General features: G+C 40.3%; 2 protein-coding genes across 7 annotated transcripts in view; one reads left to right on the plus strand and one right to left on the minus strand.

The window, feature by feature from the left end:
• FAM13C (family with sequence similarity 13 member C) overlaps positions 1 to 10,014 on the plus strand; it is a 49,685-nt gene extending 39,671 nt beyond the window's left edge. For 2 of the 3 annotated variants that reach the window (XM_027898259.1, XM_027898260.1), the window contains 4 exons: positions 5,882 to 5,977; positions 7,240 to 7,439; positions 8,917 to 9,018; positions 9,859 to 10,014. In XM_027898259.1, coding sequence (XP_027754060.1) covers positions 5,882 to 5,977; positions 7,240 to 7,439; positions 8,917 to 9,018; positions 9,859 to 9,982 — 522 coding nt within the window. In that variant the 3' untranslated portion in view covers positions 9,983 to 10,014. Of the gene's footprint in view, positions 1 to 3,444; positions 3,529 to 5,881; positions 5,978 to 7,239; positions 7,440 to 8,916; positions 9,019 to 9,858 lie in introns of all 3 variants that reach the window. The other variant, XM_027898261.1, reaches the window with a different exon arrangement.
• A 1,514-nt stretch (positions 10,015 to 11,528) lies between these two features.
• Positions 11,529 to 24,943, minus strand: part of PHYHIPL (phytanoyl-CoA 2-hydroxylase interacting protein like) — a 61,194-nt gene continuing 47,779 nt past the window's right edge. For all 4 annotated transcript variants that reach the window (XM_027898264.1, XM_027898265.1, XM_027898262.1 and 1 more), the window contains exons 2-5: positions 21,365 to 21,561; positions 16,872 to 17,046; positions 16,280 to 16,397; positions 11,529 to 12,815 (exon numbers count right to left, since the gene is read on the minus strand). In XM_027898264.1, the coding sequence (XP_027754065.1) occupies positions 12,281 to 12,815; positions 16,280 to 16,397; positions 16,872 to 17,046; positions 21,365 to 21,529 (993 nt within the window). In that variant the 5' untranslated portion in view covers positions 21,530 to 21,561 and the 3' untranslated portion in view covers positions 11,529 to 12,280. The remainder of the gene's footprint in view (positions 12,816 to 16,279; positions 16,398 to 16,871; positions 17,047 to 21,364; positions 21,562 to 24,943) is intronic.

Raw genomic sequence — 24,943 nt, forward strand, 5'->3', positions numbered from 1 at the left:
ATAACAGGAAATCAAATTGATCTATTTCAAAGTGATATATTTTAGTAGCTCCCTAAGTACAACATTAAAAAATATTGGATTTTGATTATGACTCATCCTGGACTTTTGGGGGAGAATGAGGTTTATAGCACTTGAAGACGTGAAATGAATCAAGGATGTTTCATGGTTCCAGCAAAGATCAAAAGCTTCACTTCAGCTACACACAAGTTTGCTGTTACTGTAGATATTTCTCATGTGCAACATTTTATCTTGTACATAACATTTAGATCTTGTAGAAGAATCTGAGCCACATTAATAGTATAGTAAATAGCAGCTAAATGCTTTTTTTTTTTTTCCAATATTTAGTTATTTTGGGCAAGGATAGTGTTTCTGTAAAAGCCTGCCAAGTTCTCCCCTGAAGTTCCACTGTGGAAAGCCCCTAAGGCCCCGCTGAAATACAAATGAGAGAATTTGTGTCCTTCAGAGAGGTGTAGAGTAAAATCTCAGTGTGTCTAAAGAGCACAGACCACAAGGCCTGAATACCAAATAGCAGAATGTGGTTTCCAGAACAAAACAACCCCCCTGCAAAAGAGCCTGTGAGTAGAGTTATTAGATGAGTATATGTTGAGAAAATTTGGATTAGCCTATGAATGGCCCAGAAATCTACAAGGGGATGGCCACCTCTTAGTATTTGTGTCACTTGGGCAGGGGGACAGTGATTTATGTAATAATTCATCTTCTTTCTACCTTAGTGTAAAATGCTGCTTTGCAACGAGCCACCACACATCCCCAAGAGGCAGACTTTGGCCCTGGGAACCTGGACTCTGTGCCTGCCTGGAAAAAAAAGCACCTCTTTTGAGAGGCCCCAGGCAGGTCCAGCCCTTGCTGTCACACTGTCTGTCCTTCTGTCCTCAGTTTGTATTTTCTGTCTGTATAAACAACAGGGAGAGATGTTGGGAATGCAGGGGATAGAGCAGTAAGAAAATCAACTGTGTACAGCTCTCTGTTCCAAGTTATGAAAACCAAACTACTTAGCTTTAGGTGAAGTCTCCTTTTTCTTTCTTTTTACACGCCACAAACAATTTTTGCCTTATGTTTAGTTTGAATGTTTGCAGTCTGTCCCCCAAGGCCTTTCTCAGACTGGTTCCCTTTCTGCATCTGTCTTCTCATTATTGACCTTTTTCAGTTCATATTCTCCTTGGCTATGAAGCAGTGCTTTTATTTAATTAGCATTGAATTTTCCACTGGTCTATTCAGCCTACAGTCCTAAGATGTCTCACACAATTCTGTAGTTTGTGGTTTCACCTGCCTGCTCTGATTTTGAAATTATCAGGCATTTCAAACTTAGCTGAATACAAACCTGTCTTGAGATTGCTAATAAAATGAGCTAATGAAATAGGCTCAAATGCTAAACCCCCTTGAGATCATTTGTTGTGTGATAAATCAATATTAATGATCACTCCCTGTATCTTCCTAACCATTCAGCTGCTCTGGGCTTAATAGTTTTTGAAAGAATTAACCTTGTATTAATTGCAGAACTAGCAATAAATAAACAAATTAGCTAATTGATAATACTCCTGCATTCTAGTTAGCAGCTCATCTCTTAAAATGAATGACAGACAATGTTGGAGTGATTAACTCAAGCAGACCTTTTAAGCAAAATGTGATTAGCAATTCTGATTAGTGGCTCTGCACTGGTTTTGCATTTGAGGAGTGAACAAAAAAAGGTTTTATTTCTGCTCAAGTTAATAGCAAGGCATTCTGATATTACAGGAGTGTTACTTCTTCAGGGCTCAATATATTTTTTAAAATAGAGTCTAATTAGTAAAAATATTTCTCCAAGTTGTCAATAGAAAAACCTTAGTCACTGAATTTCTGCTGAAAGGCACCCTGTGTGTCCCCAACTCCTCCCAGTAATGGATCCTCCCATTACTTCATCTCCAAACCTGTGGACACTTGGCCCTGATTCACGCACCTCTGTCATGATCTTGGTGTTCGGGAGCAGATCTTGCTGGGAAGAAGGGGAAAGGGAAAAGAGGAGAGGAATACCCATTGCACTGTGTGCTCCCTGCAGCAGACACCTGTACCTGTCCTGGTGTATCACCAACACCGACAATTCGCATTGTTGAAAAATCAACATTCTTCTGGTACCAGTGGTTTGTGTTGTGATTTTTGAAGAGAAATAAACTGCCAGTGTGAGATGCACTTTCTGCAGCTCCCCCACAGCGGTTCTGCCAATGCACACTGTCCAGCCAGAACTTCCTGCTGCCTGGTCAGTCTGCTTCCATTTCATTTTATAGACAGTACCTTTTTCTAGTGCCCCTGGCATTTAGAGGGTGTTCATCGTAGTATCACAATGGCTGAATATTTAGGCATTTCACTGTGAGTCTATCATTCTACTCCACAAACAGGTTGGGTTTTGGCATTGCTGAAGCCTTTTGTTCTACACCCCTTACCAGACAAGGCAAATCCATTTCTCTTTTTTTTTTGATCAATAATTAAAAAGTCGAGGAATGGCCTCTCTGTATTTTTGCAAGTTTCTGAGTATTTTGAGCAGAATGGCAGCTGTTCTCATTTGTTGCAACTAAACATACTTAATATATAACAGGGAATGCTGTCTATGATTTATGAACTGAGCTGGCAAATGCAAGTTAACAGCATTTTCTGATTTCTGCATAAGACAGATGAGAAAAACATTTCTTTAATTTTTCAGTAACAATAGTTATTCATTAATGCTACCTAAATTGTTCTAAGAAAGTACTGCAATGGGTATCTGCGGGACCTCATTGCCAATGCCTTCTACTCATGTGCTGCCATCATCTTTTACGAGCCCAACTTTCCAAAACCCATCTGATGGCACACACCTCATGTCCATGCAATTTGGCTGAGATATTCCAGTCCAAACCCCTGATTCCTTACTGTTTCTGTCAAATGGTATTCTCAGAACATTTTTTTGGATGCAGACTCTGAGCTTACTAAGACCATGGTTTTACCTCTGGAACACTCCAGATAAGGAATGCAGTGTTCCATCAGTAGCCCAACAGCACTTCCTGGCCTTAAGCTTGTTAAATGGCTTTGGTAGAACAGAAATTTTGAGAGAAACTGAGGCAATCAAGTATTAGATGTACGACAGTTAGGAAAAATAAGATTCCAGGCTTTCAGTAAACTTTCATGTATGCATCTTTCTCCATAAGAGAGAGCACAAGTATCTCCACAGCTGCCATCAGCTCTGCATCAGGCCTTGAGAGGGTAACATGTCCTTTGATTAATTTAAAAATTCAGTCATGTAATTTTGGACTCTGCTTTTGCTAAGTTAATGCCAAGTCCCTACTGACCTCAGTGCAGGCAGAAAGAGGATTCATTATTAATGTTTATCTGGGGAGAGCAGATTATTAAACAGATATGTACCTGTACCCTTGTCATGAAACCCTGACTCATAATCTTATAAATAACTCTTTTAAATAGGATATGACAAAAAAGCAAATGGCTTTGGAAAAAATCAATCTTCAGAAATGTCTGCTATATTTTGAGAGTATTCATGGAGAACCTGTAAGTATGCCATGGAAAGATAGGTACATGAAAAATTATCTAAGTTATCTAACAAATATTTTTTGACTTGTATATTAAATATATTCAGATTAATTTTACACAATTAACATAACTTTAGTTGTTTCAAAATAATTTTCAGATATAAATGTTGTTGCCTGATACTGACGAATTTGGTTTATGTGTTAGAAAAATAAACTAAAATAAAAAGAGAAGTTTCTAGCGGCCCTGTATCTCTCTTCATGATTGGAAAATGCAAGGATTTGATGATAAAGTTGGAAGGTTATATATCCACAGCAGACCTGGCTCATGCATCCTTGGCTCTGCTATGATGTAGGGTTAGAATGCTTAGCAGCTGAGAAAGGTTTGGTACAGGGCACTATCTGGGACATGAACCACAAAACGACATGACCTGTCACGTGTCTTTTCCTTTACTACACAGCGGCACTTAAAACTGTTAATTAAAATCCTTTCAAGGGACTTCATGTATGTAGGTGCAAACCAAAAAAAAAAAAATCCCACCACTGGTGAGATGATTACTTGAAAATTTGTCTTTACAGAACTCTGGAATTTCTGTTTGATAGCTATGTCCACATTCTGAATTTTTGTTTGATTTCTATGTCTGTACATCATAGATATCTGTTTGATATCTGTGACTGTTTCTGGCTAGTAATTGCAGTGGTAGAGGAAAAGGGGAGTGGCACCAGCACGTGTCCAAAAATATGCCAGCTGTTAAAATTATCTCTACGTCTTGGATAAAACCGTTTTTGTTCATCTTCTTTGGGCTTGGAATGAGAGCTGAGGGATGGAGAGGGTATGAAGGAATTATATTTCCTAAGAAGGAGAACAGAAAAGAAATTATTAGTGCTATATAGACGTAAAAGAGACTTGATTCAAAAAACAGAACTAGAGGGCATGTTTTACAGCATGGGGTTCAGAGGGTGTTTCTTCTCAAGGTTGAAGCAGCTCTGTAATAGCAGCCTTGAAACACAGCGGAGCTCACTGGGGATGATGCTTGCCCTGCTGATGGCTCAGCATCACCTTCATCCAGACTTACCTTAACAAGGTCAGACAGAGAGAGCACTGACCACTTGTCAAACAAGAACCAATCTATTCTGGCTCTTTGGCATTCCCTGGAGCCACTCTTACGTGTTGTAGTCAAATGGGACATGACGACTGGGGAAGGGAAGTGGACTCACTGGGAGTGACATTCTGCAGTGAAATAAATGTGCCTCTGGAAATGGTCCCCAACTGCTCAGTGAGCCAGACGAACGCTGTGTCATCACCCTGTGCCTGCCTGTCACCCCTACTCTGCTGACCAGGCATGTGGCTGTTTCTGAGCAGCTCTGAACTACTGTCTGTACCATCACCCAGCCTGTGTCTCTTCAGAGCTGCTGTGTGTTCACTCATCTGAGGCGGTGGACCTCAGCTTCACTGCGCCAAAGATCAGTAACTTTGTACCCAGAGAGTGCTCATTAGGGGTGGGAATTGAGGAGAAGAGGCTGATGGTGGACTAGCTTGCAAATGACCCTGCTTTGACATTTAATGATTGAGGAACATGTTGTTTTTCTGGGGAAGATGAGGGTTGTTTGGTTGGTTGGGGGGATTTTTTGTCTTGTTGTTTTTCCCTGTGGAATTCACTCTTTTTTCCTCAGTGCAGTAGTCAGTCCACTGCACAGCTAGTTTCCATAAGGTTTATTTTTGTATTGGTGAATATTTGTGGCTTGATCAGTCTCTTAACAGCTGAATTTAAATCATACTCTCTTCCAAATCAATTCTTCTAGCACTCATAAAAGACCAAGAGCAAACTAAATGAACGGACAGTTAATCCTGGTTGTGGAAGGCAGTTCCAGTGAGGAATGCATGCAGCAATCCTGCATGGAGCCAGCTCCATGTGGAGGCTGTAAAGCTGTGCTCCTGGTGCTCTCCATCCCACTGATTCTATTCCATTGTCCCAGGCAGACTGTCACATTCCTGCAGGAAGCCTGTTGCCATTATTACAGCTGAGTGAGGGAGATGCCAATGCAAGGCAGAGTAGCAGTGTATCTTAACTCTTACTGCTCCACCAGCACCCTCAGAAAGTGAGTAATAGCCCCTCTGCCTGGGTGATGTGGCCCAAGGAAGTGAGGAAACCACATTGGGTATTCTCCATTAGAAAACAGATTGCCATTTTCTTTTTTAGAAAATTGTGTGAATTAAATTCCAGTTCCCATGGAATATCTGTGGAAGCAAAATACACATCTGGTCATATTCTTGTAATACTTTTCTCAGTTTTACAGGAGCAAATGAGAATCTTTTTTATTTACCTTTGATTTTTAATTTGGGAGGACTACATTTTGTTACAATTTCTCTTTAGGTCACTAAGCAAGAAAAGAGTCTCATGAAACCTCTTTACGACAGATACAGAATTATCAAGAAACTTCTTGCAGCTCCATCTTTGATCACAACAATTGTAAGTTGGAAAGAATTCATATCAATTGTAAAAAAAAACCCAAACACCACAACATAGAAAATGCTGTGCTTGATTTGTACCTCTATGTCCATTTGGCAGCAATAGAAGTACTGATATTCAAAAAACCTGCTCACTGGTTAATACAGGGTGTTGATATTTCAAATAGAGCAAATTCAGCTTCTAGGCATGTCAGAGGGTGCAGTTTATGGCAGCAGTTTCTGAGGCAGCACTTCAATGGACTGGGTAAGAGATCAAAGGCTGGCATTAGTTTTCCATTGTGGCTAACACTTGCAACACAGAAGAAAGGTTCTCTCTTTCCACAAAGCTCTCTGCTGTCACTGTGTCTTGCTTCTGTAATTTATTGACAATGCTTTTATCAATCATGCAGCATGTAAATATTAGTAGTATTTTAATAATATATCACTGTAATAATATATCACAGGACTGGTCGCATGGGGAGTAAAGGTAGTGGCATCTGGCTGCTTGGAAATTAATTAGCATGTCTATCATAAATACTAATTTAATAGTAATTGGAGCTAGGTCGATTTTAAAAATTATCATTGTCTTGTTAGATGAGAGGGGAGCTTCAGATTTCTTTGAAAAATCCCAATATAAAGCTTTGTACACACACATAGAGGTATTTTGTTGGAAAATTTAACTGAAATTCCCCCTCGTGTTACTTCTTAGGAGCTTTGCCCCATGGAAGTTTTATGTTTAAGCCTCAGTTTCAAAAGCTCAACTTTTCTTCTGAGGATGGAGGAACATGAGGAAGACAGCAGTATCCATCTATTTTGGTAGTTAAAGTTTGCAGCTATAAACCTGTGGAATCTCTCCTTACAGCTCTTGTTATCAGCAGAATTTCTGGACACAGTGCACACAGTAGAGGGTATATAAGAGGAGTACAAGTTCAAGCCAGACTGCACTGCTGAAATAAATACAGAATGTTAGTTAAATCTTTGCTACATATAAGGGCTTCAGAGCAAACAGAAATAAAGTGCTGGCTGGGGACACTCAGAAGCAGGGCCAATTTTTGTCCTTTATACTCATGGTGGGCAATACTCAGCTACCCAGTGACCCCACGAGCGCTTTCATGAACAATCTTGGTAAAGATTACCAAGATTTACCTGGGTAAAGCTCTCAATGTCTGTAACCTATTTCAAGGAATCCAGGGACGTAGATCCTAATTCTTTTTGTTGTCATCCTATGAACTGTCAGTGTTCCTATTTAAGCAATTAATTAAATAATGTCTCGCATTCCACAAGCAGGAGGAGGAAGACTCAGATGAAGACCATTCTCAGAGCAGCCGTGAGTTGTCATCGGGTCCAATGTCTTGCTTCCCGGTGGAAGAGCACCTGTGTTACTCTCAGGAGGAGAGTGAGCCTGCACATGTCTCACCCCTGGATGAAAAGAAAGTTTACAGGCAAACAGCCTTGTCTATGTCCAATTTACATGAGGCAACAATGTAAGTTCTCACTTTTTTCCCTTGTATTTTTAAAATGTTTCATGTAGACTTTGTAAATGAGACAGGAGCCATACCTGCTGCATAGGGATATTCCACACCAAAGGGAGTGATTCAGCATTTTCTTATGGGAGAGAAGAGGCAGGGGAGATTTGTTGTTTGGGCAGCATAGCTGTGGTTTGAGCTATTTATTCAAACAACTTTGTGCCAAGTCCAGGAAGAGCAAGGTAAAGGAAAGCAAGCAGATAAGAGAAATAACGACATACACAGAGTGGTGGATACGACATGATGGCACAGTGGAGATACACAAACCTACCTTTATTGCTGCAAAATTTGTAGCTGTGTCTACTTATGTTCTTACAAAGCTGTCATAAAACTGGAGGATAGTCTGCTCCTCTCTGTGTGTTGTGGGACTGACTGTGTGAGTGGTGTAAAAATGCCAGGGACCTTAGGCATCCAAACAGGAACAGGGGAGCTGCATGGAAGGTCACACAGCAACTGGTCACATGGGAGGCCACTGAACGCATGTAAAATCAATCTCTTCCTTGCCTAAGCCTAGTTATTAATGTCTGGCTGCCCTGAAAACTTACCACCACCCTCCACTGCAAACTCAAAATAAATCCCTCCTTATGATTTTTAGTTAAGAATTTCAGGTTGCATGAGACAACAAATCTCAAGATGCACGTGTGCTCTTATCGCTCAGTCCAGAATCTCGTTGCAGATTAATGCCTTCCAGGAACAGATATGCTCTCATAGCTTAGGGGATGGTATCTTTTTCTTGTGTTTTGATTGGAAGTTCTTAGATGCATAAAGGAAGCTAACCAGGCTCTACCAAAATTGAGAGTAAAAAAAAATTACTTAGATTTCTATGTAAATGAACTATGTGTGCAATAGTTTGCTCACAAATGCTGGGAAGATATTTCTGTGCATTTTCTTTTTATGCAAAAACCCAATAATTACCAAGTGCAAATGCCATCACAGAGTTCTTTCTCTGCTTAAAAAACCTTATTTTCTCTGAACACTAGCTAAAACATGGCCTCCAAAAACGATGCTTCTGGGAAACACTGGCATTTCCACTGCATCACCGTAATGATTGGTAACAGCTGCAAACATGAGCAGGGCTTGGATGTTGATTTTAATTCAGTTAAAGGGATGCAAAGCATTTCCTACTGTGAGATGCTGAGCTGCGTCAACTCCATTAATTCCACAGAGAATTAAGGCCACTAGCAAGACTCAATCCTGAATGATTTTCCTCCCATGTTGACCACAGAGTGTCTGCCTTCACTTTATTAGAAGGGTGAGAGCAGCAGCAAAGGGGAGGAGCACAGCTGTGTACCATTGGAGGGGTGTGGTGGAACATCTCAGGGCAGAGCTCAGTGCCTGCCATGGCCCAGCACAGCAGGCTCCTTGTTGCCCAAAGTGTTGGCTTTTACATTTCCCAGCACAAGGGGGTCTCACCGTTCTTGTCTCTGTCTTACAGGCCCGTTCTGCTTGAACATCTCAGAGAAACAAGAGCTGATAAGAAAAGGCTTCGCAAAGCTCTGAGAGAGTTTGAGGAGCAATTCTACAAACAGACAGGAAGGTAACTCACCAGCTCAGCCAAAGCCCTCTCCTGTCCCCTTTGGGTCCTCTGCAGGGGTGTTTGTTTCTGCCAGGGTGGGCACTCTGGGGTGAGCAGGACAAAGATGCTACAGCTGGGGACTGGAAAATACCACGGAGGTGTCCATCTATCTCCCTACTTAGTTCCTTCAGGATGTGCTCATCCCTGAGGACAGCTTGGATCTGGGGATTTTCCAGGTCACGCCTGCCACTGGTATAACCCCCATCTCAGCACAGGATCTTCCCTGAGCTGAGGGGAGGCTGCTAAAAGACTCTTTCTGAGAGTGTCAATCTGCAGGAATTACACTTGGTGGTTTGGCCGTTTTTAAAAGGCCGGGTTTTAAAAGCCAAAGCCACTCTTTCTTTCACCCATAATTAAATACTGGGTACTTCTCACTCTTCGCTTTTCTTCCTCCCTTCATTTAGCAAACCTTTTTGTTGAAAACTCTGGAGGGTATGGGCAGTGGTAATTGGTAACAGTTTTCAAAGCACTATGTTATAACTTCTACTATTATAACTATGTTATAACTTGCATATTTGAGAATCAAGTGATTATGCTTGTACATCTGTCAAGAAAGAAACTTTTCTGGCATATGAAAATTCATTATTTAAAATAATACTATTTCATTTGTCTATTAGAGCTTTTTGGTTCCTGTCAAATTATCTTTAGTCGTTTATAGTTACTAAAAAAAAAAAAACAAACACAAAAAACCAAAAAAAACCACCACCAACCCAATTCTCATTGGTTGTTGCAGAATTAATTTTAAAGACAGTTTCTCCTCTTACTCATAAAAGTGATGGTACTGTTATCTGCTTTTCATAGGAGTCCTCAAAAAGAAGATCGGGTGCCAATGGCCGAGGAATACTCCGAGTACAAGCACACAAAAGCCAAAATCAGGCTCCTGGAGGTTCTCATCAGTAAGCATGATATTTCCAAAACGATTTGAAGTGAATGCAATGCTGTGATATTGTTCTCTAGCAAAAAAAACCACAAGTAATGGAAAAGATAAAGTAATTTTACAGGTCTTGGTCTGCTGCACAATTATTTGACACACTGAGATTTTTGATGCACTTTACCAATTATAATAGCTGGGATGAGAGAGGACAGCAATATGCAAGAATATTAAGCACGGGTGAGTGGACTATAGTATATATTTTTCCTTTTGAAAAAGCCTTGAAGTGCACTGTGAGAATGTTAGGAAATGAAAAGGACACTGAAGTATTGTAGATCCTCAGTCTGACCTGCTCTAAAAGCGTGAGGAAATGCTCTCCAGGTTTTTGGTGCATCTTAGTACACGATAATGTGCCACACGTTTGTTTCCAGAATGAACATGCACTAGAATTAGCTGTTAATGTCAGCTCTCAATGTGCTGGTTATGAAGGAAAGACTCAGAACATACTCTGGGCTTTCAAGACAGAGTTACTGTTCAATTCCAGTAGCTTCAAAGAAAGGTGCAAAGGAAAAAACCAGTGCCAGGGAGAAGAGCAAAGTGATGCTGCTTATGCAAAAACAGAAAAAGGACAGAACATGATGGACAAATGGAACTACTGTTTTTTTTAGAGATGATATGAGAAAGTTCTTGGAGAAATGAAATAGAGGGTACTGGGAAGAGAGAGAGAACAAATGTACCGGCCGCTGTCCTTTTCACTAGTTCACAGGACCTGGCTCACAGAACTTAAAACTCAGTAAAATAGATCAACTAACTACATGCTAATTTTGATTTTTGTATGAAACTTTGCACTTTGTTTTGCCTGACGCTATAACATTCGCTTTTCTGACTACCAAAGCTCGTTTAGACGCATGCACTTTGTAGAATACTGAAGTACTTCTTGTGTTATAAATTGCCACATATATATATATATTAAAACAGGACTAGATTATTGCATTATGCTAAGATATTTTGGATAGATAAAGTACCTGGTATATAAGTGAGTGTCACAGTTATCTGATGAGGACCGTTAGACTTCTTGTTTACTGAAAATAAGATTATATAAAGTTATTTTTCCATTGGAATTATGCATCTTTCTTAACTTTCAGAGCACCACACTTTGTAATATTAAGGAGATTTTGTCACTCTTTGTGATAGACCATTGGTGTGAAAAGTGGACTGTTAACTGAAGGATTATCAGCAGGTTTTGTATTAGAAATGGAAAGCAGGGATTGTGGGAAATACCTATCCCAGACATAAAGGAGGGAAGAATTCATTAAAGAAAGAAAAAGGGACTTGAATAAGTTGCATCATGTTTAGTGTTTTGCTTTAACTGTCATTTTGTATTGACCACATAGTATAAGCAACCTGTTTTCTATCTTGGTAAGAAGATTTTGATTTTATAAAGCCTATTATGTACCAACCATGTTTGTACTTATCTTGCGTGTAATGGCATGATTTGGAAGATGGACACATCTTCAAGTAGCTTGGAGGAAAAAATATGAACACTAAAAAAGGAATTTTTTATTTCAGAGATGTTTGTTGTTTCAGTGTACTGACTTAATAATTTATAACTTAACTTTTATGAATCAGAAATGGTCTTCATAAATCTGTTTTAATTAAAGTCATTGAGAGCAACAGGAACAGATACAGAGCTATTTGAAGTTTACAAACTACATCTTTGATAAGGGAAAATGATTTAATGACATGTATACAATTGATATTAAAATGTAATCTATATATTCTATATGATTGTATAATATTTTATACAACAGTACAAATAAAATATTTTTCTATTATATTTATTATGTCGAGACACAGTTTCTGTTTTCAGTTAGCTAATATAAATAACATAAATAACACTGTCAAACAACACGTTGGAAGTGCTGACATCTCTAGGCTCTGAAATTCAAATCATGCTGCAATTACAACCTTTCATGCTGTTCAGAGTTATCCCAGTACTTGTTCAGTAGTTAAAATGAATGCATATTTAAACACCATTTATAAGCCGTTATTTTTATTTTGCTAAAGCAGTTTATATAGGACTTTGTTATGTTTGGCAAGAAACAGAAAACAATTTTTGCAGCATCTAGGGATAAATGGTTGCCAGAAAGAAACCCAGGACTTCTAATCATTTAAAGCATCGGGGGAACAGAAGGGAAAGAGGGGGAGAAGAAATACTACGAACGCTATTGGAGATTTTGAAGACTCGTGTTTGCTTTTGGTGACAGCGGCATGTGCATGCTTCCGACAGAAACGTCTGACTATGGACATGGGCGACAGAGGCTGGAAGGCTCCTAAGGAACGAGGGAAGTTTTAACGTCCAACACTGATATTGCAGGTCTTGCAGCTGGGATCTTTCTTTGCGTTTGCGGTAGACAAGCTCATGAGTTGGTGACCGGTAATTTCCGCAACTGTGCCGAGGGAGAGATCCACAGGATCAGTGTAAATTACTTCCAAAATAACATCCTGGGCGTGATGGTAAACCATGACACCGTCTTCTTCGTCGCAGGTCAGAAATTTATTATCTTTTATATTTAGCTGAGGAAGGCGCTGCTTACAGAACTCGTCTCCCGGTGACCCCACGGGGGCGATCACGAGGATGACGTAGTGGTAGGCTGTGTACATGCAGTAGAAGTCTCCAAAGTACAAGTTAGTATTTGGGTTGAAGAGTTTTTCAGCTGCAATCTCATACCTGTATCTTCCATACGGCGAATCTTGGGGCGGCTTCCCGGTGTTAAACTCGGTATTGCAGCTGAAGAAGATGCCTTCCAGCTTCCCGCTGATCGGAGAGCCATGGCTGCCACTGTTATCCTTAACAGAGGGCTGCATAGCATTCCCGTGATGCTCTCTACAAATGAATGACTGGTATTGTTTATTTTGTACCACATGGTAAAGAAAAAGTGAAAAGTTAGGACATCATGCTGTTTGGATACAGTACTGAAGGGCCCCAAAGGAAAACTGTTAAACTAAAAACGAGGTTAGTGTCATGATCTTAGGACCAAGAAAATCAAGTGACATCAGAGTTGGGAAGAGCTACAGTAACTCCTGCTCTAGGGAAAAATCTGCCTTTCCAGTCTGGCTTTTCTATCAGTTCTGTGGGTATTACACGCAGGCAAAAACCAGCACAAACAAAAAAGCCCTCAAACCACCAATATCGTTAATTAGCTCATTTGTTCAGTCTTCCACTACAATTCTAACAATAAACACATGTTGAATATTGCAAGTCAGTCACCATATGCTGAATATACTGTATTTTTAGCATAGGCAGTATATAGTTCATGTAGAAAACTGCCAGTGAAAGTTATTTCTGAATGATGCTTTTCAGAGAGGTTATGGGAAGGAATGTACTGTCTGCCATAGTCTATTTTCCCCCAAATGATAATTTCAAGTCTAATTTGCCTACTGCTGACTTCAATCAGGGCAGAGCTGGGCACAGAGGCAATTTGGTTAGTTTCCACTTTGGTTGTTATCCAGCTTCTGCAGTCACTAGTCCTAAGGGGAAAAATCTGTAAGACTAACTTTTTTTTTTTTCTTTTGCAAGCTGAGCTCAGTTTCATTCCAGCGAAAAGAAACATACCCTGTACAAGTGAATTTTTAATCCTCTGAATCCCAGATTGCACTCAGCAGCAGGAGGCTGCTAAACTTTGGAGAACACTCCAAAACTCCTGATCTAATCCTCCTTAGCACCTGAGATGTTTTGTATAGCAGGACATTCCCCAGAACTTGTGCCTCACGCCTGTCTGGAATTGCCCCAGTGACAGCTTTGGCTCTCTCTGCACCTGCAACCATGTAATGCCTGAAAGGGAAATATCCCCTTTTGTAAGTCCTGCAAAACATATTTGCTATGCACCCTTAGAAAATTGCCTTTATACTCACTGACAGATTACAGATTAAAAATACATGTGTCTGTGGAGCTGGAGAGTCCTATATCCCCTCTCTTCCTTAGCTTTTACTTTTTTTTTTCCCCTTCTTTCCTTGGTTTTTGTTGTTGTTTTTAGGAGAGGGGAAACTAACCAAGAAATACTGTTCTCTCTCTGCTTTTAACTTGCAAAAGGTCCAGGTAAAATGGTGCTGCATGGGAGAAGGTTTTGCTTGGTTAATATGGGAGGTAGCAGTCAAAGCAAAAAAATTCAGTGTATACCTACAAAACAGCTCTAAATCAGCTCACTAATGTCTCCAACTGTGGGAGATTTCTAATCTTCTCATCAGCATATTTGACTCTAAGAGAAGTTCCAACAGTTTCCTGGGCCATTCCAACACTACTTAGTTATTGTCTCAAGTCCTATTTCACAAGACATTGATTGGGTTGGGGGGTATAAGTTATGAATTTATTACTAGAGAGAAAAAAAAAAAAAACTAAGCCAAAACCTTGAACCAGCTTGGATAACCACCTGAAACTTCTGCAACCTGAACAGTCAGGCTTCACTCAGCGAAAGTCAGTCCCGCTTCTGTGGCAAGATACTGACATCCAGTGGCCAATTAGGCTAATTATAGGTGGCCCTTGCAGGGGATCTGAGCTGCTTAGTGGCGCTCCCAGGCGACGTAAACAGCAGGGACATGAACACGACTTAGGGGCTGCTGCTTTCGCACCCTGAACAACTGCTCCTTTGCCAGTGCCACTGGAGCTCTTCCAAACTTGTTTGCTGGTCACAACAACCTCAGAGGCCACTGGCAGCCATGGTATGACAAGGAATTTTCCCTAAAAGGGAGCATGTGGTTAAGGTTATTAACATAACCTGCAGGAGGGTCTATGGTGGAAGGAGCAGCCCTTGTGACCATTTTAGACTATTTCTGACTAAAAAAAGGCAACTATCAGCCAGTTACAGGTATTGCAGCTTCTCAATGACCTCGTAAAACACAGGGTTTTGTCTCTAACTCACCAACAGGGGGAAAACAAACTCATAGAATCAGAGAGTATGCTGAGTTGGAAGGGATCCACAAAGATCATCGAGTCCAACTCATCTCTATTTGCGTAGAACCAAGAAAGAACTTGACAGGAGGGAGGGGAAAAGATACAGTGCAATCAATTAGAGTCACATTTGGCAGAACAAGGCCAAACCCACAGCTATAAATGCACCTCAGTGGGAATTTTCAACACTAATGAACACAAAGGCAGATGCACTATGATTACATTGCTGAAAATAAAGTGACATAAAAATCGGAACCCCCACAGGCATTTCCCTTCTGTGGTATCTACTCCAGGATGGCTGCTGAGCTTTACAAGGTCCTCAGAGAGCCTCAGCAATTGCAACTCATTCTCTACTTCCACAGAGTTTTGCAGCTTTGTCGCTATGTCCAATAAAATAATCCTTCCAAAACACAGAAGGGGGGAGAGCAAGCCCATGCTCTGGAATATACAATACACTCTTGGAATCAATCAGAGACTCCTGACTTCAAAGTGGGAATGTTTCCAAGGGTGGTGGAATCTGTTCTTTGAAGCTGGATTGCCTGGAGTATTTTTTTTAGTCCACCAGATTTAACAAACTTCCCATTCTAGACAGGTACCAGTGTGACACACAAAACAGAATTATGTGGCACAGCAGGAGCCCCATCTCCCAGTGCATATTAAAGCAGCACAGTCAGCGCTGCCACCCTTCTGACACTGCTTACCTCTCATCCATGTTCTTCTAAGTGTGGAAGGTTACCCTGTGTGGTGGCTGGTCCTGCTCAGTCAGCACATGAGCTTTGACTCCTATCAAAAACTCTGCTTTTCTCCTGTGTGTGAGGGCACACCGGGTCTCCAGCAGGAATAGGGAACCTACCTCCAGCTATCCCATTTATTCATTCCAGCTGAAGTATGGTGTCTATAACTGTTTAAACATCATCCCCTCTCCCTCCTTATACATGATCTGTAAGTTAACATACAGATTGCAGAGCCTGTATTTACTACATTTGGGCATGGAAATGGGAGGGTTGTACATGGAGAGCAAATATTTGAGATGGAACTCTTATATGCAGGCAAATGCCTATGCACACAGTTGTACACTCCTACTCTCACTCTTAATTTCTTAGTACAATAGAAAGATTTGGCTACTAAAGACTGTTATGATAACAGACACTTTAATCAGGCTGGACACCCTGTGAGTATCCCAGTTTTTGCCTCAAAACACAGACTTTTATTGCCTAATGGAAGTGCTGAATTAAGCAAGGTAGAAGAAATGAGTTGGTTATATTTTATTCTTTGCTGCCTTCAGAATGGGCTATAAAGCACACAGACATCCTGCTCTAGCTGTAGCACAGCTGTCTCTATTTACTTATTTTCATTACTCTCTTAATTTACCAAATGATTTTTGCATATGTTTGCTTTCTTACCTGATATAATCAAAGTATTCTTTGTGCTGATTCCGATAAAAAACAGACAGTTTAAGCATACGGCCTGCAATCACCTCAGCTTTTTCCAATAGCTGTGTTAGGTGAACTTTTGAATAATCTGCAAAGGAAAGACAAAATGCTAGTACAGGGGGCAGGAAAAACCTCAACACTCACCAAAATCTACACAGACATGCAGACTTAAAACTGGGAACAGTGTCTTGGTGATGTATGTCACATTATGCCCCCAGTTTCCAGTGGTGGAAACAAAGAAATGGCAGGAACGTGCATGTGTGATTCTCCCCACTCCTTCCCCCAAAAGGACTTTGCAAGCCTCAGGATTTCCTGTGTTAGAGCTGGCTTCCCTGTATTGGGGACTGCAGAGGAGCTGAGAACTGCCCTCTCTGTCTGATATCAGTTGACTAACTCACCAAACCTCAGCACATACAAAGCCTTAAGTTAAAAATTCCGGTTTCCAGGTGTGACTATTAAACTCTCCCAGCCTAGACAGCACCGATAGATGGCCAACCCCCTCTGGCAGCAGAGCCAGCATTAACTGCAGGTGTCCTGTGGAGCGTTTCCTCAGCAATCTCACCTGCTGTGCAAAACTCGATGATTTCACTCCACTCAGAGACGACGTAGTCGCCATCCACCTGCTTGGATGCCGTCTGCACTGCCACGGTGTACTCTGTCCTGGGGCTCAGGAACCAGTGCCCACGCACTGTCATAGGCAGAGGAACAGCTTTGGCCACCAGTTTAGTGGGTACATCCTGATGGAAAAAAAGGACAAAACAACACACAAGTCAGCAGTGCAACCAAACCAATCCACCACGCAGAGCTCGGGCCTGTCACTGAGCCTCTTGCTTCCCACCCCCCCACCATTTCAGATCCTCTGTTTTGCTCTCCCAGTGTATCACAGCACCACGGTGCAACAAAGGAGAACAGCTGCTTGTTGCAGCTGAAATACCTGATTTCTACAGTACCAAGGACTGCAGTACAGAACACCAAGGGAAAGAAAGAAATGAAGAACTAGAGAGTTGATGCTGCAGCTGTGGGTGAAAGGACTCATGAGGCGTTGAATGATTCTCTGCACTGTGTAGCTGAGGAGCTGTGATAGGATGAGAGGTATCTATTACTGAATATTTATCAGTGATATTAGAATAGTAAGATGGCTGCCCTGTGAAAAGTGGGCATTTTAAATAAAATCCATAACTGTCCATCTATAAATATTAGTCCGTACATATCTACCAAAAAATACTAGCATAACAGTCCCTTAGGGAAAGAAGGAATAGAAAAATGACATTTTCTGTTTAAGACCTGATTTTTTTTTTCTTTTTGTCTTCTGTTATGGAAAAATGTCTTTCTCCTATTGTTTTCCCATCAGCAAAAAATATTCTTCAGTTTCTGTATTAAGAAACTGTAAAATTAGCAGCTTGTGATAGTGGAAGAAGTTAAATGTGAGAGAGTGATAATCAAAGGGTAATATTTTGTTGTCATGATTTCTTTTTTGATTATTCTCCTTTAAATGAAATAACAGATGGGAGAAAACTTTATCTGTAAAGGAAACTGTTGTGCACTCTATAATAAATAACATATAAAGAATGAGAAAAAATTACAAGGGAAAAATAAAAAGAAACCCCAAATGGCATTTAAAGCTACCCCCCCCCCCAAAACTATATTGCACAGGCATCCCGCTGGAGTGAATTTGCTACTGCTAATGCAAATCAGCAGATGCTACAGTCAACATCATTACTCTTCCTGTCATCTATTTTTTTGTTATGGTAAAAACAGCTTCCACCTGGGTCAAATCTCTGTGCTCACATCCCAGTGGTGGTTTTTGCCCACATTATTTTTGTCAGCTTTCATGTAATATTAAAAGCCTTGTTGCCCCCAGGTGTCAAAGCCTTACCTTCCAGCTGTGCATTGGGAACCTCTTCTAACTGTACCAAAAAAGGGGCAGACTACGTAAAAAAAAGAGGGCAAAAAAAAAAAGGGGGGGGGGCAGACTACCACATTAAACTGAGGGGTTTATCTCTTGGACAGCTGGGGAGGAGGGGCAGATGAGATGCTTTGCAGAACTCTTATCTGTTGTTCTTTTTCTAAGCAAACACCATCCATTTTTTTTTTTAAGGTCACTATACTGGCCTTTAATGTTCACGTTGAAATTCCTCTGGGGATTCTCCATTTGTTCCTTTCATCTCCCTCCTGCTCAGCCCTCATTCCTGGCTGAGCCCCCAAAGAAGTGCAAAGCAGGTGCTGTGCCAGCTAAAGGACAGGCAGGATTCTGGAGTGGCAGATGGCTGCTCCACCACCCGCACCCACCAGGCAACTCGAAAGGTACCGAGATGGCCATGATTTCTAAGAACAACCTGGAAGCTCTGAGTAACTAAGCAGCAAGGTATGTGAGTCACACTGCCCCTCTCCTTTTTACAAAAGAGGCAGCTTTCAGTTTCCAGCTTTCTCCTGTTTCGTGTCATCCTTCCTTTGGCCAGGTCTGTGTGTCGAACACATTGTGGGAACTCAGCACACCCAGGTTCTAGGCCTAGTTTTGCTAAATATTTAAGCCTTTTTCCTATTACATAGAATAATCATATTTCCATGTCTTAAAAAAGAGAGAAGGTATGCAAATTGGAATTTAAAGAAAGACAGTCTTATTATAATTCTAGCCTTTGTATGCTACTACCAACAGAAACCTCCTCCTTCACAGATATGATGACAATAGTTGTAAATAATAAAATTTTGTGCACCCTATGCTGAATATACTTTATATATTTGCCAGCAGAAAAAGTATTGAAAGGATGAACCATTCGTGGACAGTCTCCTGGGTGCACAAACAAACAAAAAGCTGCCTTTGCTGAGGCACAGCATCTATCAGGTTAAGTCTACATCCCAAGTCACTTACTCAAGTCAGAAATAAGCTGATCCTCTGGGCTAATCACCTGTGAGAGATACAGGCACTTGCAGACTGTTTTACCCTACCTGTAAGCTAAGTAATGATGGATTTTTTCCCCAAAGATGCCATCTCCTTGCACAGCCTGACTGCTGGATGACTCCGAAGAGTAAGCCCCAGTGCTGTTTTTCACAATGAAGCAGTAGGGCTCACTCCTTTCTGAAAAGCTCTGCTAGGAGAAGGTACAGAGACATCCCTCACTCTCACACAAAAACTCTGTTAGCAAGTCAAGGGATGGTTATTTCCATGTGAGGATTCAGCCCCAGTGCTGCAGCTCCCTGCCCAGCTGGGCTGCTGAGCTTCAGCTGTGAAGTACAGCCAACCTTAAAGGGAGGGAGGGTTCTTGTCTCTCACCTCGCTTGTGTGACACATTTTGAATTCAAGCATTTTATTTTATCAACCAAAGTTCATTCCAGAAGGTGCGTTAAAAATTCCTTAGTACTAAAGAGGCACAAAAGCAAACAGGTAAGTGCTCTGGCACAGAGTTGTTGGAGTATCCACTTGGTAACCTTCTCCTGCCCACCCTCTCTGTATTTCTGACAGTCTGCGAATAAAACAACCAAAAAATTCTTTACCAAGTCACTAACACAATTAGTAGCAAGACATTTTAAGTCAATTCTGACAAGACATCCAACTTGTTCATCATTTGAATTGCTAGATTTTAGTCTCCTATTCTCACAAATCCAAACTCTCTCTTTTGACTAAACATTTCTTCACAGTAAAAAGCTAGGGAATTGCTGAGAAACACAAAATAAATCTAACAGCCTATCCTTATTATACCACCAATATCCTGTTTTCCCCCCTCCATTTTAACACTAATCTCATCACTGTGATAAAGATTCTGAAGTGCATATAGTACTTGCTCTATTATGAAATAAATGTAACAACTCTATACTAGTTGGCACACGAATGAAAAAACATGTAAAATAATAAAATGAAAGGAATCAGAAAGAATCCGTCCTAGTAAGCATTTATATTAGAAGCTATATTTATTCCTGCAGTGTAAAATGGGAATTCAGTTTCAAAGGCTGTCAGTTAAAAAGTAGTAAGAAAAAACCAAACATAACCCTGCTTTATTTGCTACTACAATTAAAAATGGGGCATAATAAATGCTTATTATAACATTAGGTTCAATAGTGTTTCACACACTTATTCCTAGCAGCTGCAACGTCCTGGCCAAACATGAAAAATTCTCGGTTTCAAGCAGTAGTAAGTGATGTTTCATTACACTTAATGCATATATTACTTCCAACCGCAATAAAAAAAAAATCAAATAAGGAAATGTGAAAATTGTACACCTGCTATTAACAGAAATCACATGAAAAATACTCTCCCAATAAAAACCCTCAGAGAATTTGGTGGAAATATTTTCTGGTTATTCTTCTGGCTTAGAAACCAATAGTAATTTAGGTATTGATAAAATTACAGCCCTAATATTTGCCTGGACATTTATTTGTGCCTTAGCAGACCTTATCTTTCAGAGATATTGCCAGCATTAATTTTAAATTTGCAGATGACTGTGTTGTTTAGTGTTGTATCTCATTCCGTGTTTCTCTAGACACCCTCGCATTTCAGCTGTTCTGAGGTCAAAGCAAATTTTGCTGGATTTAATAAGTACAGCTTTTGCAATGCCTTCAATATGTCCCTGCATCAGTGGCTGGAGGAAAGAGGCCAGATGAATATTCAGGTCACAGTGCTGAATGCTGCAAACTAAAATTGCTGGAAGCCTTCCTAGAAGTGCTTTAGAATTCGTGACTCTTCTGTGGAAATGGCATGTGTTGCTCTCAGGAGTCTGTCACTGAACAAGGACAGGCGGAGAGTACAGGCACTGTTTAAATAATCATACAGAACTAGTCAGGAGTAAAAAAATGTCTGTCTTGCAATACATTGTACAGGTTCCAAAACTGTTTTCAAATGAAACAGAAAAGGTAATGTTCAGTTCTCTGTACACACACATAGACCAGAGACAGGGAAGGGATTTTGAGTAAAACAACAGTCCATCAGATTAATCAAAACCCACCTTTTCTGGAGGTCCAGTGCCCGTGTCCTGTGGCCTTGGCTTTGAAAGGTTAATAAAACACTGAGATTCATCTGTCTAAAATCAAGTATTTCCACCTTGATTTTTGCATGAAAATTACCTTGTGTTTGAATTTGTTGGAGTTCTTGTTTTCTTTCTTGTTGAGATCGATGAAGTAATGAGTAATGCGGTCCTTGGATTTAGAATCCATGTCCCAAGAAATCTTGAAGGAATCACACGTGATGTTACTTATTTTGATGTTGTGTGGGACTGGAAGCTCCTCCATCTCTGCAATCCCACTATCTTGTGATTTATTCCCTGCACAGAAAACAAGCACGATTTGTTCAGTTCAGGACCTGATTGATAACTGTTTTGTGCGCTGCAGTACATCACATCTCTGAGCAGCCTTTCACACGGGCTCATGGGTGGTACTCAGCAGCATCTAGGAGGTACAATTATGCGAGTCTTGATGCCAGGGATGGAAAACATTGGAAAGGGCTGAAATTCCTCAGGTGGATAAGCACTAATAAGGTGTGAACAGGCTGCATGGACTGGCTGGCATCACAACTATGTGTGTTTGCGGGCTGAGAATACAAAATATCTACAAATGTTTAGTTAAGATGCCAGCAACGTCCACAGGTAACATCAGGGCCCTATCCATATCTGTCAGAGAACACAAACAGAAATCATCATCATTTTTCAAGCACAAAGCAAACCCAATCTCCTCAAGGTTTAGAGATGGTGTAAGTATGTGCACATAAGGATTCATAAATATAAAACACCAGAGCCTTTGAAATGAAACAATTAACATTGATCAATTTATTGAGCCCCAGCAAAAAGGGATATACACATAAACTTCATTTTCTGGTCTTTATTCTTTCTATTTGCCCAGCTGAGACCCTTCAGTTTTCTTGGGAGGTTTTTTTTTCTAATTTCTGTAAGTGCATGTGGTAAGACGAACAAATGACCACTGACCCCAAAAAGCATCATAGGTTCTAAATTTAGGTCTTCCCTTAGTTCCCAAGGCAACCTTATAGTTCAGCATTCTGTGAACATTAAAACTCAGAAACATTAGGTGTTCTTGCACTTACATAAGACCAAGTCTTATGATGATGTAGGAGAATGAATAAAGAAACAGAAAATAAAAAAATAAAAATCAAGGTAAGACAGGTAAGAACAAATAGAATGAAAGGAGAAAAAACCCAAGACTAATGTATGTGTAAGAAAGAGGGGAAAGCTCCCAAATTCTGGCCAGATGAGGAAGATGGGAAGCTCATGCAGAGATGTGAGGCAGCACATTGTCAGAATTATTCATAGTCACATTTAATTATAGAAAAAGACAGTATTTACAGTTCCATCATAACTGGTAAAAAAGATGACCAAAAAATGAACTCAGAAGGTGTTTGGTCAGTAATAAACATAAAAATTTAACTTAGAAAACCTTAGGAACATTTCAACCTCTCAACATACGCTGTCAAAGAATTATTCCAACACCTCAATGCAGAAATATTAAGGTTGGCCTGATTGTTCCAAATTCTCCTCAAAGATATGTGAAATTCAATCACAGAGCCTGCAAAATTCATAGATCTCCAGCTAGTGTTCTGAATAATGTAATTGTACTGAAAATTTCAAGGACCAATAAAACCACTTTTCTGTTTTTGTTACGTTTCAAGCGTTTACATCCAACAGGTTGTCTATTCTTCGAACATCCTATTGTTGTGGGTTTTTTTTTTCCTTCTCACCTAATACCACAATCAGATAGTGCAGGGCCTTGCTCAAAATGCCCCCCCTGTTTGTGCCACACACAATGACATTTTCAAGAGCTGCACTGGCTGCAACAGGCTCAGAAATACCAGTCATTACTGAAAGCTTTCCCCTCGCAGGAAAGACACGGTAAGTGCTTTTCCCAACATGAGGTTTCAGAAAGCCAGCAGGAAGAAAATGGCACTGCCTTCTTTGGCAAGCAATTTGTATTGGAAAAGTCACCAAAAGCTCTGGCAGGGACACTGGAAAGGCCACATATGATTGCTCTTCCAGGAGTGAGGCTCTGTAGTCAGAGTGTTGCTGCTGAGGTTCTCAGACCTGGAGAGCTGGACAGGCTCAGATCCCAGCACACCGAGGACCGAATAAAGACCTGAACAGACATGAAATGAGGAAATCCAAGCCATGTATGTCCACAATACATTAGTCTGCAACTTAAAGTGAGCTTCTATACCCAACACCGAGGGCCTTGGCCATGGTACAAACAGCCGAGGTGGTTTAAGCTTCAGGAGATGTGCAAAGCAGCAATGACCACTGACAAAAACTACCAGAGATGACAAAAGGTTTTGGAGAACACCAGTGGGAAAGAGCAAAACTGCTTCTGTAAATAGGTACTGCTTTCTGTACAATGCTTGGAATTAGTATCTGCATCTTTAGATGTCTGCACTCTCAAGCCTTTTAATTTATTTGGTTAGGAAGCAAATAAATTAAGTAAACGTCTAGAAGAAAATCTCCAGGTAGTTTTTTAGCAATACTGTAAGTCCAAGAAAAAGAAACCACTTCCATTACTTAAGTGCTAAACTGTCCTTTTTTGTGATGGAACAAAATCCAAACTAAACACTTCCCTGAAATCTTTAAAGCTCTTCAAAAGCTTAAAAAAAAAATTAATTACAGATTTTGAAATACAAACAGAATATGAAATGAGAAAGTAAAATACCTCACAATCATCACCATACTCCCATTTCCTTTCTGTGTAGAATATCTGTGATATATTTTGATACATATTTGTGTAGCCCTGAATGTCAAAATCCATTGAGTTAGCAGGCAGGGGATAATGATACATACAGTATTAATAAGGAGGACACTGATTCAATATTATTGGTAAATGGTGAGGCTTGAACAGTAATTGATGTACCATTGCACAGGAATGAGTTAAAAAAGGAACAGAGCATGAAAAGCTCTTTCTCTCTTAGTTCTGACAGGTCCTGGGAACCAAACACGCCACTGGCCAGCCAGGGAACCCAGACAGCATTCACTCAGACCACCAAGATATTCTGAAGAAGCATTCTGTTCCAAAGTGTAAGTTCTAACTCACAGTCTGGGTCCTGCAGAAACTACTGCTTTTCAATGTTAGGAACATGCTCTGTCCTGAGATGGACTGGAATATGACATAAAACTCTTAAGAATTTATCACTATTAGAACAGCTTTACAACTACTACAATGTACAATTATCCATTACATGAAAAATGAGCAACAATGGGCAGAATTTTCAATAGCAGAAAGGTAGCTTGTAGTTATATTTGGAAGTCAGGTGCTTGAGAAAATACTACTGTCTGCTGATAAAGTGGGGGTTCAAGTGGGGTGTGATGATATTGTCAACAAATCCAAGTAAAAATGTTGTCTCCTAAAAAGGCTGCTTAGAATTTACCGCTGGTTAAAACTGGAGGCCTCAGGTGTGTGCTAAGAAGTGAAATATAAGTGATATGGAGCTCAAAAAACTGACTAGAAATGTAATATGTTGTACCTTGCCTTTTTTCTACTTTACTTTGGTGAATATTTTGAATTTGTTTTCATACTGAAAAGCACATCCACTTCAAGGATCAATTTAAAGATTAGATCAACATCAGGAAATAGGATGTCTACTAAATCAGAAATAGCAGCTGAACTTACTCAAAACCAGCACATGCTTGCCCTAAAGCACTCCAAAACACCATCTGA

The sequence above is a fragment of the Empidonax traillii genome, unplaced genomic scaffold, assembly GCF_003031625.1.
Source record: "Empidonax traillii isolate 1590-97213 ecotype Southwest subspecies unplaced genomic scaffold, ASM303162v1 scaffold588:size748185, whole genome shotgun sequence".
Lineage (NCBI taxonomy): Eukaryota > Metazoa > Chordata > Aves > Passeriformes > Tyrannidae > Empidonax > Empidonax traillii.